Below are 19,828 nucleotides of genomic sequence, written 5' to 3'. Positions count from 1 at the left end.
ACAGTGGACGAGATGATTGCAGAAGGTACACAGAATCCAAGAAACATCACACATATGATGAATCAAAATTATGAAACCAGTCTGTTTCATCGTTCTTTGTAAAAAGTAATGAAACTGTGGTGACATATGCTGAATTGCTGTTCACATTTCTTTTGGAGCATAATATTCCATTATCAGTTTCAGACCATGCTGGAAATTTGTTTAGATCAATGTTCCCCGACTAAAATATCTCAGAAGTATGGTTGTGCAAGAACTAAAACCTCTGCTTTAGTTCAATACACGGCATCTGAGGCAAAAAAGGAAATAAGTTAACTTTTGCAAATAACACCGCCTTCTTTGGTTACTGATGGTAGTTTATCGTAAGAAATTTCATTATTCCGTATTGAACTAAGAATTACGAATATATAAAGTTTTGGTATTTCCACCTATTCAATACATAATTTAATGCTGTTATTCAACTACAACATTTATAGAATTATACAGAACTAGTTTTGACACATAATAGCGTCATCTTCAGCTGTTAATGAAGTTAATGGTAATACGGATTCAAATGCAGTTAAACTTTATCCTATAGTTGTCTCTTTCTTTAATGCTCAGAGAGGCCAAATATCAATCTTCTGCTGTCATTGTTACAGAGTACCGACAATACAGATGAGGGAATTTTCTCTGTTATTAATAGTGAATTGTCTTCTTTAGCCATTCCGTGGGAAAATTGCATTTCTTTTTCATCTGACAATGCATACACAGTGATAAGGGGAAATAAAGGTGTTGCCAAATTTGTGAAGGACAGGCATTCTTCTGTTTATGTCTCGGGTTGTTCGTGTCATCTCGTACACACCTGTGCCCAAAAAGCAGCAGCCCAATTACCATTCAATGTAGAGAACTTTTTGGTTCAGTTATATTACTATCTTGATAAGAGTTCTAAAAGGCAAAACACGTTGAAAGTTTATCAGGCTGTTTGTGGCACAGAGGATCACAAAAATTTGAAAAATGTTAGCACCCGTCGTTGGCTCTCGCTTCTTCAGTCTATTGATAGAGTTCTTGAGCAGTGGGAAGCTTTGACACTCATGTTTTGTAGTGAGACCCACCATAAAAATGAGACCACCAAGCAGTTTGAAACTGTGAAATCTTTCATACAAGACTCACACACAAAACTGTTTTTCTACTTTCTTCAGAGTACACTTCCTGTTTTTAACTCTGTGAGTATATTTCTGCAACAAGATGCTCCAGCCATACATCTTCTTAGGAGGAAACTTACTGGTCTTTTAACTGACCTATTAGTCAGATTTGTTCAGCCATATTCTATTCAGTCAGAATCTACCTCCCTTTTGAGTGTTGAATTCAAGAGGAGGAAATACCAGAAAGCCAATGAGGACTTGGTAATTGGAGCAGAAGCTAGGGCATACTTGAAAGATAATGACTGTGATGAAGAAATGTTTTATAATTCTGTAAGAGAGTTTTATATGGCAGCTTGCAGTTACATTATCAGGAAATTTCCCCTTGATGATGAATTTCTCATCATGCCGAAGTTGTAGACATCTCTCCCAGAATGAAGGTTTCCTATTCATTTCTAGAATATTTTGTTCGAAGATTCCCAACTTTGGTCAAGGAAAGTGAACATGACAAACTTTAAGAGGAATTTGCAGTTTACCAGTGTGATACTTTCCCTGAATATATTGTACATGGACCTAACATTGATGTGAATTGGGGCAACATTGCAGAGCTTAAAAGTGAAAGTGGACAAATTAAGTATAAAACCTTAAGTAATGTTGTATTTGCAGTACTAAGTGTACCTCATAGTAACTCTCCACAGAAAGAGTTTTCAGTGTTGTTAGGAAAAATCAGACAGAATTCAGGCCTACATTAAGTACATCCACACTGGAATCACTTATGGCTCTGAAGACGAAAATGTCATCTCGGGAAATTATGTTTCAAGAAAACCTACACTGAAAAGCAGCTGCTGGGTGCGAAACAAGTTACAAAGAATTTTTTTTTTTTTTTCGTAGCAAATTTTATTTTATTGTGTAATATGTAGGAAAGGGCAAACAGGGTGCCTTGGATTTGATTTGTAAACGTTTTGACAGTGTGGGGTGGTGCGCGAGTTCAAAATGGGACCGTTGATAACCCACTTCAAAGGTTGGCACCCCTGAGTGTAACAATAATTACAAGCAATTTCATTGAAATTTATAAGAAATTTGCATAAAATAACTGCTGCAGGTAATGCAACGCTGATTAGAAATGAATATTTACTATCGTTTGTTTTCTACGTCTTTCTTTATGTTTGTTTTCTACGTCTTTATGTTGGGTAATGATTGATTCTGCTTATGTAGTAGAGCTTTTCAATTTTACTGTTCAACTCTTGCTAAACTGGCTTATTTGTATAAGCATTGTACATGGCTCAGAATCTTGCTCTTTTCCTTCCACTGTCTCTCCCATTTGTCTATTGTCCTTATCACACTACTTTTGATACATTAGAATTATTTATGCTGCCTCCTTCATGTTAGTAACCAAGCAAATGTACAGTATGTCCAGCTTTAAGGTGTAATAAAACAGAATTTAATAACTTGAAAAATAATGAAGATATTTACTGAAAGTTTGTTTCAACATGTAAAGGAAGTCAAAATTATTATTTTTTTAAATTGTGTTTGAGCGGCAGTAGTTTGCATTGCTATAAAATGTGCATCAGTAGGCTTGTAGACTCTGCTCACATAGATCAAGTCTGTTACGCTTGTACAAACTCGTGTTCGGCAGGAATATCAGCTGCGACCAGCTGGCGATTTTCCCACGTACTTATCATTTACAAAGTGAGACAAGCACTTGTGGCAGACAGGAAGAGTGCTTTTGATATCAGGCCACCAAATCAAGCGCACAGTTCCAGAGCCTACTATTGAAGTAATCAGTACATCCTTCCTATTGAGTCCCAGCATGTCAAGAACACAATGAGCAAAGGGAGTCACAGTTACTTCATTCAGCAGCACAGAATGTTCATAAAGGGTTGTGCCTACAGGCATACGAACTCCAACTTCATTATAAAATCGAACCCGGGGTCAAGCTGGTTATAGAGACAATTCTGGCGAAAATTGATAGAAACAAGGCATTCCTCAAAGTCCTCTCTTTCTCGGATGAGGATACATCCGACACTTCTGGGAAGGTGGAAAGTACATTTGACAAATATGAGGAATAGAGACTCCTCGCGCAGTGAAAGAGTACGAGCATAACTACAAAAGTAAACGTGGTCATAGACCAATTCTTCTTCTCAGACCCAACCGTTAAAGGAAGAATTTGCCTAAACATGCTGCAGTTTTACACTGTGCCACAACTTCCTTGTGACCTGATCTTCCAACAAGATAATGTGCCATGCCATCATGCAGAAATCGTCAAAGATTTCTTGGACCATGAGTTTCTTGGGTGCTGGATTGGGAGAGAAAGTCACCAAATTGCCTGGGCTCCTTAGATTGGTAGACATTATGCCATTTATTTATTTTTTCTATGGGGATTTGTGAGAATCTTTACTAAACACCTGTACAAGGGCGCCCATATCCGTGGGCAAGGTGGGTCCCTGCCCCCCCCCCCCCCCCAAGTGTCAGGGAAAGGCAAAAATCTAATCTAGTCAGGTGTTTTCCTTTCAAGAAAATGATTTAAAAGTCAGTGTTATGTAGAAGCGGTAGTACCGTTCCCCACCAACAGGCAGGGAACACCGTGGTTTATTCTAGCACACAATACAAGTCGCTATTTATCTTCCAAAATATTAAAAATACTACGTACCCCCGGGTCTGGCCTCCCCCTACAAAATGTCATATGGGCGCTGATGCACCCGTACATGATCTACCTAATCTGCGGCGTGTCATTCAAGCAGTTATCGACAATACTACACCCGTAATTCTGTGCGACACCTGGAAAAAGCAATTGAATTCTGGCTTGACGTCTGTCGCGCCACTAATGCTACACTTATCAAGATGTATTAAGTATAGGAAAATAATTTTGAGTTACTCTATTTGTAGAAACAAACTTTCAGTAAATATTTTCATTTCTTCTCAAGTTATCAAATATCCTTCTATTATACCTTTAAGCTGGACGCATAATGCCCTGAGGATAACAGAGTTGAAAATTCATATTTTCCTGTAGCAACTGATCTCTTGTGGTTAACTCCTCCTCCTCCTCCTCCTTCTCTACTGTATATTACTTCTATAGTCACCTCTGTACTGAGCTCATTGGAAATCAGTTTTAAAATTTTATAACTAATATTCATTTTTCTCTGCTAAGCAGTTTGATTAAATATTTGTTCTATCTTATGAGTTTTTATTCCCTATTTGCAGTCTGACTTAAGATGGTCAAAACAGACGGATGTTGGCATCACTCATTTCCGTTCAGGTATGAGCCACGATGAAGATCAGCTCATTCCTAACTTGTACCGGTACATTCAGCCATGGGAATCAGAGTTCATTGACTCTCAACGTGTTTGGGCTGAATATGCACTGAAGAAGCAGGAAGCCAGTGCTCAGAACCGTCGTCTGACTCTTGAAGATCTGGAGGACAGCTGGGATCGTGGTATCCCACGTATCAACACCCTTTTCCAGAAGGATAGGCACACCCTAGCCTACGATAAAGGCTGGAGGATACGAACAGAGTTTAAACAGTACCAGGTAAGCTTTAAGTTTTAAAAACTATATTTATGAAGAGAACATTAGAAGCTTTATTGCATAATCTTCTACGGGTATGCAGATTGATTGAGTGTGTGTTTGTTTAATTAGATTGTGATATGATGAAATACAATACTAGCGTTTCGGCTATTTTTTGTGTGAAGGTTCTTTTAATTCATTCATTCATTCATTCATTCATTCTTCTGTTGTGCGTATTCGTAGATCCAGAAAAGTTTATGTTTTGAAGTGAATATCTTTTAAACTATACTTGTTAATAAAAGAACTATTCATCCATTGTTTTATTTTCTTGTATATTCATTACTTGGAATGATTAAATATTGTTTCTTCAAAGTGTCTATAATCAGTTATGCCATTGTTGTTTTGTAGGTACTGAAGCAAAATCCCTTCTGGTGGACCCATCAGCGTCACGATGGAAAGCTGTGGAATCTGAACAACTACCGGACAGATATGATTCAGGCTCTGGGTGGAGTAGAAGGCATCTTGGAGCACACACTCTTCAAAGGAACATACTTCCCAACCTGGGAAGGTCTTTTCTGGTAAGCAGTCCATTCTACTAAGATGACTGGCTCTTTGGCTGAATGGCCAGTGACATAGCCTTTGATTCAATTCCTGGCTAGGTCAAGGATCTTAGCCACGTCTTAGTTAACTCCTCTGATTCAGGAACCGAGCTTGTTGGTCTCAGGAAACTTCACTTCACAACACTGAACATATCAACACTACCCACCACCACAATAATGGGCAATAGTAAAATATATTGCTGCAAGTAGGGTTGTCATCAGGATAGACATCCGGCTGTAAATCAGGGATAAGTCTACATTTGCAACACATTTTGCAACTGCAACCACACCTATGCCTTAACATGAGAAACTTCTCATTTATAAAGTAGTTGTGTGTGGTCTCTACACAGTAGGCTGGACATCATCCCTCCAGTATGCCAGGTAGGGTGGTGTTCGAACTAGTTTTCACCATCGTTGTCCAGAAATGCGTCCTCTCTCACCACCGACTCCCGATTACCTCCTCTTCTCTCCACATCCTCTCTCAGTTGGTGTAGCCATTTCTTCCTATGTAGGTCTTACCACAGGCCTTCTTTCTTCAACCATTCTTTCTAGGCATGCATCTGGTTTTTCTTGTGCCAGGCATTCGCTTTAGTTGTCCATACCATGTTGGTCTTGTCCTTAGCTCCTCTTCTATCGAGTCCACTTCCAGTTCCATTCTGATGTCATTATTCCTTACATGCTCCTTGGAGGTTAGTTCGTAGAAACTTCATTTCACATGCTTGCAGTTTACTAATTTCTCTTTCTTTCAGTGTACATCAGGCTGCAAAATCGCAGGGGGGGAAGGTCCCCCCCACTGTCAATTGTATCTCAAAGGTTCCTGCCCACTAAAATTGCCCAGGAGGGATTCTTTCATTATAAAATAATGAGGAAAAATGTAGAACACACATATTACTGAAATTAATGTTTTTTTCTGTGCTTATTTTCATAAAAATATCAGCAGTAGTACACATACAGTAATATAGAAATAGACTGAGCAATAAAGCAACGTAGTGGGGGAACTCTGCACATGCGTCCCATTTTTCATGTTTTACTGTGGCAAGTCCGTCTGAAACATGGGAATAACTTTCCAGTGTTTATCATTCTTGTTGTAACAACAGAATGCAAACAAAAAGATTTAAAATTTACATTTTTCTGGGGAAGGGGTAATTTACATTCAGGGGAATTATATACCCCTTTCCCCACCTGGTACTGCCTGAAATAAACCTAGTAGTTAATCGCTGTAATCCTTCTTCCCCCCACCATTTCTTTCTGATTTTGCACCCTGGTGTACAAGTTTCTAGACTATGTGAGAATGGGAATTAAGTAAGACATACAGAGTCATCTTGGCTCTCATGGGCACTTTGCTTTCGTAAGTAGAATGTCTTATGAGGTTGTAGAAAATGGAACTGCTAGCCACTCTGTTTTTACTATTCCTTTATCTGCAGTACCCCTGCTCGTAATCATACTCCTGAGGTATTTGAATACCTGTACACATTGAATGTTTTCTCCTTCAAGATTTATGTGGCAGCCAGTGCCAGTATCTTTCCTATTCATTTGCAGTGCACTGTTGCACCGAAAATGAGGCTGGACTTACTTGGGAAATACTTTTACTGGGCGTGCATGGGAACTGTTTGGGCTGGTCCAAACCGTTTGCAATGAAACGTGGTAGAGTGATCAATTAACACCACATAAACTTAATGGTAATATCATATATATGCAAATAATCCCTTAATTTGTCCCCCCCCCCCCCCCTACCCTTGAAGTCTGGCGTTAGAAAGTCTGAGTGCGGGTATTATTAGTGTCAAGGATGATATAGTGTTCCGGAATGCAGAAATCTGGAAGATGATATTTTTATGCTCGCTCTGTTGGCAAGTCGAAAAGTCTGCCGAGTACACATTACATCATTTGCTCAGCATCTGCTTAAGTACTAGCACATGTTTAGGAGGGCTGGTGTACATTATCGTTATAGGTCATTCGCGGCTAAAGTAAACCTCCACTTTACTGAAGAGCAAATTGGTAATCTTGCTGTGGGAAGTAAGTGTGATGGGGGCGTTAGTTGTGGTACGGTACCTGTTTGTACGGAAAATGCAGCTCATCTTGAACAGACAAATGGTAACCACCGGCCATTTGATGGAAAAAAACAGCAAAGTTTCCAGAAATATGCTAATATGTGACTAGAAAGAGACAGTTCGGATCTGCAGCTACAAGTGGAATCTGTCAGTTGATAGCTAAATTACAGCGTGTAAAGCTAGCCATATACAGTAGAACCTCGATAATTCGAAATCGGTTAATTCAAAATCCCACGTAATTCGAAGAAGCTCTCGTTCCCGGAAACATGAGATACAGTTTTTCATGTTATTTAAATTGTTTAATTCGAAATACGGATAATTCCTAATTCGAAATACGGATAATTCATAATTCGAAGTACAATGTCGGCCCCATTACCGAAATTCAGACTTTTAATTCGAAACTGCCTTTACATTTTAAAACAATAGTATGTTACAGAGTAATTTCAACTCGAAATTTATCCGCGTCACAATAGACCGCGTGTTCCGGAACGTGGAGGGGTAGCTTTCCGCACTTACACTCACTTCGGTGGGTCTACAGTGCGCTTCATGATTGCCAAGTTGAATGAAATCGGAATTCTTTTGTATTCAACCTTTTCAGGAACGCTGTAATATCACGCAACAGGCAGTGTGCGGGAAAACAGAATGCGCGAACACTGGCGATGCCGACAGTTGACGAAAAAGCATGGCTCCTATAATAAATTCGTAGGCACCGAACAATACTGTCATTGCCGATGAAACTGCATTGCTTTATTTTAATGCGAGCCCAAACGATCTTATGGTTTTAAAGGAGAAAGTGCCAGCCGGAGAATCGTACAAGGGTCGGGGATGGGGTCATTGTAGTGCGTTGCAATTGCAATGCACGTGGAAGCGAGAAACTTTATCCCGTCGTCATAGAAAAGTTTTATAAGCTACGTTTTAAGGGCGTCGGGCATTTTCCATCCCAGTACAAAGCATCTAAAAATGCAAACAGTACAGATATCCAAAAAATAATGCATTTGCACAGGGGAACCAGCATTATTTATCCTCGTCTTTGAATTGTGTGATTTTTTCTCTTTCGTTGCGTGAGGTTATGTTCGTCAGTGATTTATCCAAGTGCATTATTTGAACATTGTAAATGCACCTTGTTGGATACATTTCGGAAATAGTTTTTCTATGGCATTGGAAAGGTTTAAACTGTGAATCGAGGTGATTGCATGTATTAATGGGTCTTAGAATACTTTGTGACGCGGCAAGTGTTTACATTTCTGAAGTACGAGAAACGTGCCATGGTGGGAAATCGTACAAGGATAGAGTCATAGGAAAGTTTGATTTTAAGGGCATCGGGTACTTTCTGTGTAAATACAAGGCATCTAAAATGCATACAGTATAGTACTCCAATGAATAAAGCACTTGCACATGGGAGCCAGCATAGATTTCTCCAAGTCTTGGAATCGTGCTTTTTTTTTCTTTCTTTCGTTGCGTGAGGTTATATTTGCCAGTGAGAGTTCATTGACTCTCAACGTGTTTGGGCTGAATATGCACTGAAGAAGCAGGAAGCCAGTGCAAGTGCATTATTTGAATACTGTAAATGCACCTTTTTGGATACATTTTGGAAATAGTTCTTTTTTCATGGCATTTGAAAGGTATAAACTGTGAATCAAGGTTAACTGCATACAGTAACGGGCTTAGAATATTTCGTAACGCGGCAAGGGTTGGTACTTCTGAATTGCGAATTGGCGGTTAATTCGAAATCACGTAATTCGAAGTCCGCTTTTTGAGTCCCAACGACTTCGAATTAACAAGGTTTTACTGTATATCTCCCGTGTTTTTCAAAGGAATAACTCAAGTTTTCAATAGAAAACTTTTGGCAACATCTTCCAGCCAGTTACAAAGAAAGGATAGTGAATTTCTGCATGTTTATTATCAGTTTGTTCCAGAAAAATTTGTACTTACTTACTTATTACAAGATATTGAATAGGAGGATACCCTCATTTTTCGCCATTGTAAAGTAAAACTTACTTACTTAATCCGGTCCTCGTGTACCAATGAGGTGTCGAGGTGTATGTACTATTGCAGATTGATAATGCAGACCGGTGCCAGTATATTTTGAAATGTCGCTGGAGTATAGGCTCTGAAGCTGACGTCATGAGGAATTCTCCTCCTCCTCTTTTGCTACAGGTGCAAATTTTGTTGTACATCTGGCTTTAGCCATGAAGGGCTGTATTTACTATTGCGTGTTTCTGTGGTGGTTGGTTGTGGGTGTATGAAGGGGGCCGTATTGTGACAGACACCAGTGTTCTCCCCAGAAATGTTTGTCAGCCAGGTGGCAGGAATAAGTAGCCGGGCAGGGAATACTAAGTAAAAATGAATATGATAACATTTCAATTTATTCCCCTCAGGGCATTAGCAGTAATATCAGACAGGTAAACTAACCACAGAATTGAACTATTTTAGTGTTATCACGAACAGGGCATAACAGAATATTCTGAACTTCTAGTGTTCTACTGCTCGTTCATAATCATGTAACACCAGCGCTTACCACTCGATTTCTTGGAGTGCCAACGGGCACGACACTATGTGATAGTCAAGCTAAGTATTTAAAATCCTATGTACAGTGAAACCTCGATTCTCCGTTTTTCGAGGGACCATGAAAATAAAACGTACAACACGGGAAAACGGAAAATTCGGGAATGAATGAAAACCATCAACAATTTGGCTAAACATCACAAAAATGAAATATGTATAATTATAATCTTACAAAAACTCCTAAACTAAACCAAACCAAACTATAGCCCCAGTGAGACTTTGCCTGCCAAGCGACCGCTGCTCAGCCCGAAGGCCTGCAGATTACGAGGGGCGCTTGGTCAGTGCGACCAATCCTCTCGGCCAATATTCCCGGCTCTGGAGACCGGGGTCGCCATCTCACCATTAGATAGCTCCACAATTAAAGGTAATCGCGTAGGCTGAGTGGAGCTGGAACCAGACTTATATCCAGGTAAAATTGCTTGACCTGGTCGCAATCGAACCCGGGCCCTCTGGATGAGAGGCGAGCATGTTAGACCGCGAAACCGCATTAATTACCGATACGCGAGTTCAAAATCTCGATTCTTTACATTCAGTTTTACAGGGGAATCTTCGTCAGTTTCCCATGAAAAATCCTTTCAGTTCACTTTTCGAAAAATCTAATAACGCCAAGCCAAACGACAATCGACCACAAGTAGTTTTTAATTCTCTCATCTAATAAAATAAAGCGCATTAGATACAAAAGCACCCAAAATGATGACGAAATCCTTTCATCTCTTAATCTTTCATTGTAATTTGGTCTCCGGTATACTGTTCGTAGTCAGTTTCTGGAAATCTCGTACCGCGCAAATTAGGCCTACGTCGACTTTTAAAGGTTATGTTGAACTCGAAAACATGGTTTCGAATGTAAGTATCGATTCTTAAAAGTTCTCGAATGCATTATTCTGCACGTCACAAATCCAATCAAATAGGAAAGATAAAAGAAATATCAAAACTTCAGAAATTACGGTTATTCGTGACCTTGAGGTCATCTGGAAAGCGTGCTCGCTGCACATGTCAGTACGAGTTTGAAATGATACCAACCATTTAAAATGTAACGTGCGCAAATAAAACGACTGCGGTTTTTTGGTATTTTTACACGAAAACGTAAAATTCCCAGTCTTTCATTAGGACCTAAACAGTAATAGGCAATCCGAAGACCTCCCATGGCTTTCTTCTTCTTAATGTAAGGTGCAACATCTATTCTGGTCTCGCTAACATGATCATGTACGATAACATCAAAAATATTGAATTTGTATTACGAAGGAGCAGTTTCGATTCCTGCCTGAAAGTCCAGTTACTCTGCAGTGCCCTGAGCAAAGTGCCGAAAACCTCTTCGGCAGTACGATCGAAAAACCCTGGACATAATATGGACGTTTTATAAGTGCGAACATTTGACGAAACTCGTTCCGTCTTCAAGCAGAGGTGTCGAAATCCGCCGTGTCTCCTTGCAATTGTTGTGGCCACTCTCTGCTTTATGATTTTCCGAGATTCTCTAAACAATACCACCCGAATGCGACGCTAAGATCGTCCCTTATGCAAGTTCACCGCCGATCGCTTTTCCAGCACCGGTACAGTACTTGCTTTAATTATCGCAGTACTTAGCAGGAGTACAAGTACTCACTCAATTATTCTGATTTGCGTCGTATATTTTTATATACGTACTTAACTTCCCGCAACCGTGACAAATTCTAGACCTTAAAAACATTCTCCACTCTACTTTGACGTTTGACCGCAGCGCATGACCTTGAATGTGCCGCGCTGATCACCAGGAGCTGGCGGCTTTCTACTACAAATCTATTCGTCTGCGACTTCTAGTTATTTTTGAACTTCGTATATTAGTTGATAGTGTTGTGACTTTGTGCATACAGAATGTGGTGTCGTGTCTTTGTGCCTATCAAAGTGTGAAACTGACCTCCAATATTCATAAACATTGTACATCTTTTTACGGCTGATGATGACCTGGACTAAGGTCGAAACCGGTCCCATTTAAATAGGAATGTGATTACTGCATTTCCTTCTTTTAAGTATTGAATAGGTTGAACCTCCTTTTCAATTATTTAATTTTTAACATCAATAATTTCAATACGGAACAATGAAGTTTTTATCTTTAAAGACACAATCCTTGTCGTGTCATGAATCTACGGATCCAACCCGGCTCGCTTTCAGATCCGAACAGCTGACTCCTCCTTTAATCGCTGGTTTGCGCACTTTGAAATGTAGCATTTCGTGCGAGATACTAAAGCCATCATTTCGCAACTCTAACGTAATGAAGCAACTCGTCTTCCAGCTCATGAAACTTACCAGTTTTTGGCCCTCCGAATGCTTTACGCGTCCTTGGTTTGTAGCGCAGCTTTCTGTTTATGCCAATAGCAAACATTAAACTTAGTCACAGTGAATTTTTGACCGGCAGCTCTGTTATTATGTTCTTCAGCATATTTTGTCACTTTGAGTTTAAACCCAGCCATACAACTCCCACCTTTCTCCATAACTTAAACCTTTCGCACTCAGCGCGCCGATATCGGCGCGAGAGGTTATGGCGAAAACGCTCATGGCACCGATACATTGGCTCTGTCTTATTTACGGATTTTGGTCATTTGCGTAGCTGTTAAATCGTAACAGTTGAACGTGACGGTACATTAAAGCGTTGAATTTGCGTTTAACTCAACAGATGTATCCACCAGCCCTACAAAATATTTTTATTTTCGACAAATGAAATCTGTTGACCGTGAATGTTTATGTTGTGGTTATTTGAAGTTGTTATTGCGTGGATCTGTTTTGATTGGCTTATGAATACAACAAGTTGATCTTGCTATGAGTTTTGTTTATAGTTTATTTCGTTTCTTTGGTATATCGTGTGTTCGATGTACTTCGTAAACTACAATTTTACTCCTTTTCATAACTCCGTTGTTGCACGTGCTTGCGTCATCTTTCTTTATATATATAAAAAAAAAATCTTTTTATAGTAATGGCTAGGCCATATTCAAGGCCGAATGAGGCCAATATCCTTGAATTTTCAGGTGATTTAGACAGTAATAATGACCTTCTTTTGCCGAAGGTGATTCCCGTTATGTGGGAAGTGACACGGTCGTAATTGCTCACCGTGCATCGGACCGCGAGGCCCTGACATCGATGACCGTTACATGTATACTGAAGAACTTTATGCAATGCTTCGTGAGTGAATTGCAGCACACACATCATATTGATATTAAATTATTCAGAATTAAATGTTCTTTCATTCACTACTAAGAGTAAAGAAGGAAGACGCAACAATGTCTAATTTTTCTGTCATTGAAAACAATAATTAATTTTTTAAAATTTATTTTCGAAGTTTAATAATTGTTTTGGGCTTAACCAATAACAATACGCCCAAGGTATATTCATTTCTGAAATGCTCATAGTTTCCTGTATTAGTGTGATTAATTTTATTTTAATGTGTGTTAAACTCTTTACGTGTTGAATTTTTGTAATTTGCTTTGGAAAATCACAAAAATTAGTCTGAGTGTCTTCGAGCAAACACCTGCATATACGCTGAGTGTCAAAGGGTTAAAGATTGACCTACAGAAGAAAACTTAACTGATAAACAACAGTGAAACGTGAAGACAGAATACTCGTACTTGTCTACAATACAACAGATGGACAATACCTAATACTGTGATCACTTGACTGCCTGGACAGGGAAACCCTCCCAGTTCACGTGATCACCTCTGCCGGACAGGTAAGCGATAAGCAATTTGACAAAGGCAGAAGAGTGAGAGGGATGGCTGAGTGTGACAGACTGGCTAGGAATGCGGCTTTGGGGAGGGGATTTGCGAGTTAGGTATTTTTTTACAACAGCCAGCCTCAACCGTTCTGCAGGTAGAAAGAAATGTAGCGGAGATTTTTTCCCTGCAATTTCAAATGTTAAAAATGGGGTGCAAGATATATGCTGTGGCAAGTTGTATGCGAGCAAATACGGTGCCATATTTACTGGTGTAGTTCTCACCATCACATTGTTTACCCACCCTTAATTTTATAGTTGAAAGTGGCGAAAATATAGTTTCCGCGTAATTGGCGTAACCGTTTCCTCGAGCATGTATTATGCAGTTCCGTGAGTGGTGTGAAATTTAGGTGGCAAGTAGCATCGTTCCTATTTTGAAATCTAGTATTTCCAAATTAAAGCACTCGACTTAGTAGTTCAGTGTGTGAGTCACCTCTGACTTGTCTCACAAAGGGAGGCCACCAAATAAGTATCATTAAATGTGACAAAATTAACATCAGATAATAGACAATGGTACCAAATGATGTGTTATCCATCTCTTCTCAGCTCCCGTCGGGCTGGATGTAGAAGTACTGAGGTTGATGAAGAGATAGCCAATCTGTTTGAAGATGACAGGGTGTCAGTATGTGGAGATTGAGCTTATCGTTTTGTGTTTTCATATTTGTCCTCATCACCTCTTTCTGTGCTGCCTCTGTGGGTCAGTGGTAGAATGTCTGCCTCCGGATCCCAAATCCGTAGAGGAAGTTGGATTTTTGAAGGGTGGAAAAAGTCCATTTGACACTCCATGTCGTACGATGTCAGCATGTAAAAGGACTCTGGTATCACATTTGGTGTTAACCCAACAAAATTCATTAAATCTCAGCCATAGACACCCAAGAGAGTTTCGGTTCACTCAGTCTGCCATCTAGTAGGCCTAGAATAAAACAGAACATTGAAATTGAAGAGCAGACAGCCAAATGGCGTCAAATCGAAATGTCTGCACACGGTAGCTGAGGCCATACGATTATTATTATTATTATTATTATTATTATTATTATTATTATTATTATTATTATTATTATTATTATTATTATCTCTTTTCTCACACTGACCTGCATTATATTTATCCTATTATGTTTTCCTTTTCTTGTTCTTATCTCTCTGTTTATGACTTGATTTGACATTAGTTATTAGTTTGTTCCTTTCTCATTCTTAAAATTCTGTGCTTTATAGGGAGAAGGCATCTGGTTTTGAGGAGTCCATGAAGTACAAGAAGCTGACCAATGCTCAGCGATCTGGTTTGAACCAGATCCCCAATCGTAGATTTACTCTTTGGTGGTCGCCTACCATCAATCGTGCCAATGTGTACGTTGGTTTCCAGGTGAGTTGGCTGTGGCACTCTTCTAAAAGTTTTTTAGCAGTAGGGCAAGCTCACTGATTACATTCATTTCTCCAATACTTGTTTTTCTCATAGTTATGGAACTTATTTTATGGACAGTATTATTAGGATTTTTAGAAATGGGGTTGTCTTTAATTCTTCTTGTAAGGAATTGTTTCACTAAAACTTTTCTTTGCCTTCCAGGTGCAACTTGATCTAACTGGCATTTTCATGCATGGTAAGATCCCCACTCTAAAGATCTCCCTCATTCAGATCTTCAGAGCTCACTTGTGGCAGAAGGTGCATGAATCCATCGTCATGGATCTTTGCCAAGTAAGTTGGTTTTTTTTTTTTTTTTTAATTGCTTGGTAGGAAAGCCAAGTATGATCAGTATAATTTATTTTCAATAGAGAGCAACAACTTATCCATTAAAAGCATGGTTAGTAGCATTCTCACTGGAGGAGAACTTGCTGAAAATTTCATCCTATACCAGAACCGAGAAGTACGACAAATTTTGGCATTCTGTATGAATGTGCTCTACAGTGTGTTCTTGCCTGTTGAGTTGCTGCTCTCTGTTGGTTTTCTTCATCTGTATTGTTGTGTGCACACGCACATACACACGCTCTTTCTCGTAGAACTAGGGCTTTTTGTAATGTGTAAAAATTGAACTGCAAATTGTATGAATGTAGAGTAAAAACAGGAAGTTAAGCAGATGCATAGGAACTTTTGCAAAAAAAAAAAAAAAAAAAAATAGAGGAAAGAAAAGATGATGAACAAACATAAGTGCAACAGATGAAAAGAAGAAATCCACCTCATTCTTGGCCATCTTTCTTTTATAAACTCTATCCTCGTAGTTATAACAAACTGCTTCTCCGCTCCATTGAAGGGGCAAATATCCATCAACATTGAGATGGGCATTCTTTAAACCTCCTCAGTCTAGACGTGTGATGTGCAGGATAAGCAGAAAGCCTTGGTTAAACAGCAGAAAGGGAGATAATAAATAGAGGAAAAGGTATGGTATTTACAGATGGTAGAAATCCTTTTTTGTGAATACCTTTTTTGTTTTAGTCTTCTATTCCTACATTGTCTGTGGCTTTCTTCCTTATTTTGTGTTATCAGACTTCTTCCTTATCCTTTACTTTCAATATTTATGAAGATCTGTGACAAATGACCTTGGTGATTGTGGATACCTCACTCATGCTTCCCTTTACTTCCCTCCTTGGTGATGATAATGTATAGCCTCGGCTACCATGTTGCAGACATTTCTATTTAGCATCATTTGGGCTGTCTGTGTATCAGTTTCGACATTCTGTTTTGCTTTACCAGATGGCAGAGAAACCAAAACCGTTTGGTAATTTGTGGCTGAGTTTTAATTAAATTTTTCAGGTCAGATGTATCACCAGAGATCTTTTACATGCCAATATCATATGACTTGGAGTGGGGTGGGTTCTTTCTTTCTTCAAAAATTCCACTATCCCTGCTGGGTTTGAGCTAACAGCCCTGGGATCCAGAGGCCAACACCCCGCCACTGATTTACTTCCAAATAAAGCTAGGAGCCTGAGTAATAACAAATGTAGGAGGACTCTGATTGCAGCAAAGAGACCCACTATCTGTGTAGAGCAGCGTAGGTGCTGTAGTTGGGGGATGCAGACAAAGAATTCACCCACGGTATCCCCTGCCTGTCGTAAGAGGCGACTAAAAGGGTTGACCAAGGGATGATGACTTTAGAACCATGAGACTACTTGTGATTAGTGTGATTAGTGTTGACGTTACTTGGGAGCAAAACCATGGCTCTACGTTTCATGAGAACAGTTCCATTATGCGAGTAACACTATGAGTCTGGGCATTGCTTGTGATGAGTGTCATCGTGTGCATTCATTCCACCGGTCGATTCCACTGTGTTCAGAATGGGTCTGCAATACCTATGAGTAGTATCACTTTATGAGAAACAACATGTCTATGTTGCCTGTGATTAGTACCACTGTGTGATAAAAACCATGGGTCTGCATTGCTTGTGAGTAGTACCCTTATGTGCGAAACGCCATGGGTTTGTGACCATTGTGTGTTCATACGATGGGTCTACATTATCTGTGATTAGTACCACCATACAAGAAAACCATGAATCTAAATCACCTGTGATTAGTACCACTATGTGAGGAACACCATGGTTCTGCTTTACCAGTGATTACTATTACGGGGAGCCGGTGACCTGGACCCCTTTGGACAACAAGCATCATCTCTGAAAATAAAGAATCATGAATTGGATCCACTGACTGTTTTGGATTCATGGTCATTTTTTCAACGTCATACATTTTAGATTCTAGTAGTGGATGCATTTTGAAGTTTCAATTATAGTTTTATTTCATTGCACCTCGTATCATTAGGGACTGATGAACTAGCTGTTGGGCCCATTTAAACATCATCATAAGTGACAATGTAGAATTTGTCTCCGTCCTTTTGTGTAATGTTGTTCTCCATCTACACCGACCTTTCATTATTTTCATCATTTGTGTATGTTCCTATATCTTTCCAAGATTCTCCTTTCGAGGTTTATTATTTTATACTCACATACATATTTCTTCTTCTTCTTCCTGGCCTTTTGTCCATTTTATATTGGGGTTGGCATTTTATGCATATGTGGCCCAGTTATATTGCCGGACGTCCTTCCTGCCGCCAACCCTATGTAGCAGGGATGTATTCACTATTTCATGTTTATGTGGGGATTGGTAGTGTGGTGTGTTGTGTGCAGATGATTATACTACGCACGGCTTTACTTCTAAATTGGCATTTCGCTAAACAAATGAGTGTCACCTTACCCCTGTTGCCAGCGCACTACTGCCACGGAAACAGCTGGTGCAATACGACCGCGGTAAACAGCCCTCGTAAAACGAAATACCGTTCTTAGAAATGCTAATGAGTTGGGATTAAAAACAAATTGAAAAAAACTACACTTACCAACATCATCCGACAATAAAAAGAGAATAAGAATAAAAGAGAATGAGGAAATAACACATCACTCACCGCTACTGGATGGCACAGGAAGGAGGTTATGGCCTACACTGATCTCAGAGTCACTTTCTTGCCACTTGTCTTTTCCGAACTCCACTGAGACATGCTAAATGCACATTCAATACAGGGGCGTATATAAAACTATAGCTATATTTTTATAAAACCAAACCCCATGGCGCAACAGCGCTGAAGGGCCTTGGCCTATCAGGCGACCGCTGCTCAGCCTGAAGGCCTGCAGATTGCGACGTGTCGTCTGGTCAGCACAACTAATCATCTCGCCGTTATTCTCGGCTTTCCAGACCGGGGTAGCCATCTCACCGTCAGATAGCTACTCAATTGTAATCATGTAGACTGAGTGGATCTCGAAGCAGCCCTCAGATGCAGGTAAAAATCCCCGACCTGGCCGGGAATCAAACCCGGGGCCTCCGGGTAAGAGGCAGACATGCTACCCTACACCGCGGGGCCGGCGTATTTTTATACACTGAAGTATTAAACCTGTGTTATATTAACTTTGCTATGCTAAACTGTAAACTACGCTAGCCTATACTGTACTATACAAAGACTGATATGAAAAACACTAATTACTGAAGAAAAATTTAAAAGGTCGCGAACAGTACCGAATATAATGCACGTTGATCGCGATAGGTTAACCACATGGTGAATGTGAATATTAGAGTTGGCAACTAGGTTTCGAGATCGCACTCTGCCGATATAAGTTGATATGAATGGCATCTTGGAATTGGTTGAATGTCTATGTTTCAGCGCATAACCACTAGACAGAGTCAAAATCGGCCAAAACGTCAGTTTAGAAGTAAAGCTGTGTGAAGTATAAGAACATGTTATTACAAACACAAACGTCCAGTCCTTGGGTCAGAGGAATTAATCATACGCAGTCAAACTCCTCGGGCCAGCCGGGAGTAAAACCCGGGGCACTATAAACCAAAGGCCAGTAGACTGAATCTTCAGCCAAGAAGCAGGACATACATATTGTCACATATCTTGGCTAGGTTAGTTTTGTGATGTCATTATGTGGTATTATTCATATGTTAGGATTTTAAAATTTAATTCTAAGTGTACAGTTAGTTGAGATCTGTGATTTCTTAAACTTCTTACGATTTTGAAGCTAATATATAGTTACATAATTATAAAAAGAACAGCTTTCAACAAATATTATCTTATTGAAAGTTGGCTCCAATTGTGATATTTCTTCTCTCTGTTATTTCCAGGTGTTTGATCAAGAACTGGATGCTCTGGAGATTGAGACCGTGCAGAAAGAGACTATCCATCCTAGGAAATCTTACAAGATGAATTCATCTTGTGCAGACATTCTGCTCTTTGCTGCTTATAAATGGAATGTATCTAGACCATCCTTGCTTGCAGATTCCAAGTAAGTTGCTCCATTTACTAAAGAAAAAGGTTATCACCCCTTTATTGTTGTAATCTTTATCACTTAGATATTAGATCAGGATACAGTCTAGTGTATTCTGCCTTGGGAGTGAACTGATTTAAATCTCATCTTCGGAGGTTAATAGCAGTGCTGGTGATATAATGTTGACAAAAACAATTATCTTAATCTCTGTAGATGAATGAAGTGTGTTTTATGGATATACTGTATAACTAGCAATTACAGTGTACTTTGCAAAATGGATGCACCCCAATTTTTCCTTTAAAGTTTTGGGGAGAAAACATGCTCCATTTAATGGGCGCATTTCATTTTCTCAACATTGTCTTAGTATTATTTAAACTTGAATTGATTGCAGTACGCAATAAAACTAGTAACTGGAGATCAATGGCTGCAGACTCTTTTGTGCTGACCACACAATACACTTTCTGTAAATCGTAGCAATTATTTCCATAGCATGTGTGTAATGAGGATGACAGTGTGCAGTATTTTT

At 39.5% G+C, this 19,828-nt stretch overlaps 1 protein-coding gene across 2 annotated transcripts in view; it reads left to right on the top strand.

Annotated features, from left to right (window-relative positions):
• The window catches only part of Prp8 (pre-mRNA processing factor 8), a 222,019-nt gene that overhangs the window by 146,845 nt on the left and 55,346 nt on the right, over positions 1 to 19,828 (top strand). For both annotated transcript variants that reach the window (XM_067154586.2, XM_067154585.2), the window contains exons 25-29: positions 4,317 to 4,643; positions 5,028 to 5,197; positions 14,780 to 14,927; positions 15,129 to 15,257; positions 19,160 to 19,320. In XM_067154586.2, coding sequence (XP_067010687.1) covers positions 4,317 to 4,643; positions 5,028 to 5,197; positions 14,780 to 14,927; positions 15,129 to 15,257; positions 19,160 to 19,320 — 935 coding nt within the window. The remainder of the gene's footprint in view (positions 1 to 4,316; positions 4,644 to 5,027; positions 5,198 to 14,779; positions 14,928 to 15,128; positions 15,258 to 19,159; positions 19,321 to 19,828) is intronic.

The sequence above is a fragment of the Anabrus simplex genome, chromosome 10 (genome assembly GCF_040414725.1).
Source record: "Anabrus simplex isolate iqAnaSimp1 chromosome 10, ASM4041472v1, whole genome shotgun sequence".
Lineage (NCBI taxonomy): Eukaryota > Metazoa > Arthropoda > Insecta > Orthoptera > Tettigoniidae > Anabrus > Anabrus simplex.
Note: the sequence above shows the minus strand (reverse complement) of the source record. Positions and strands in the feature narration are given on the sequence as shown.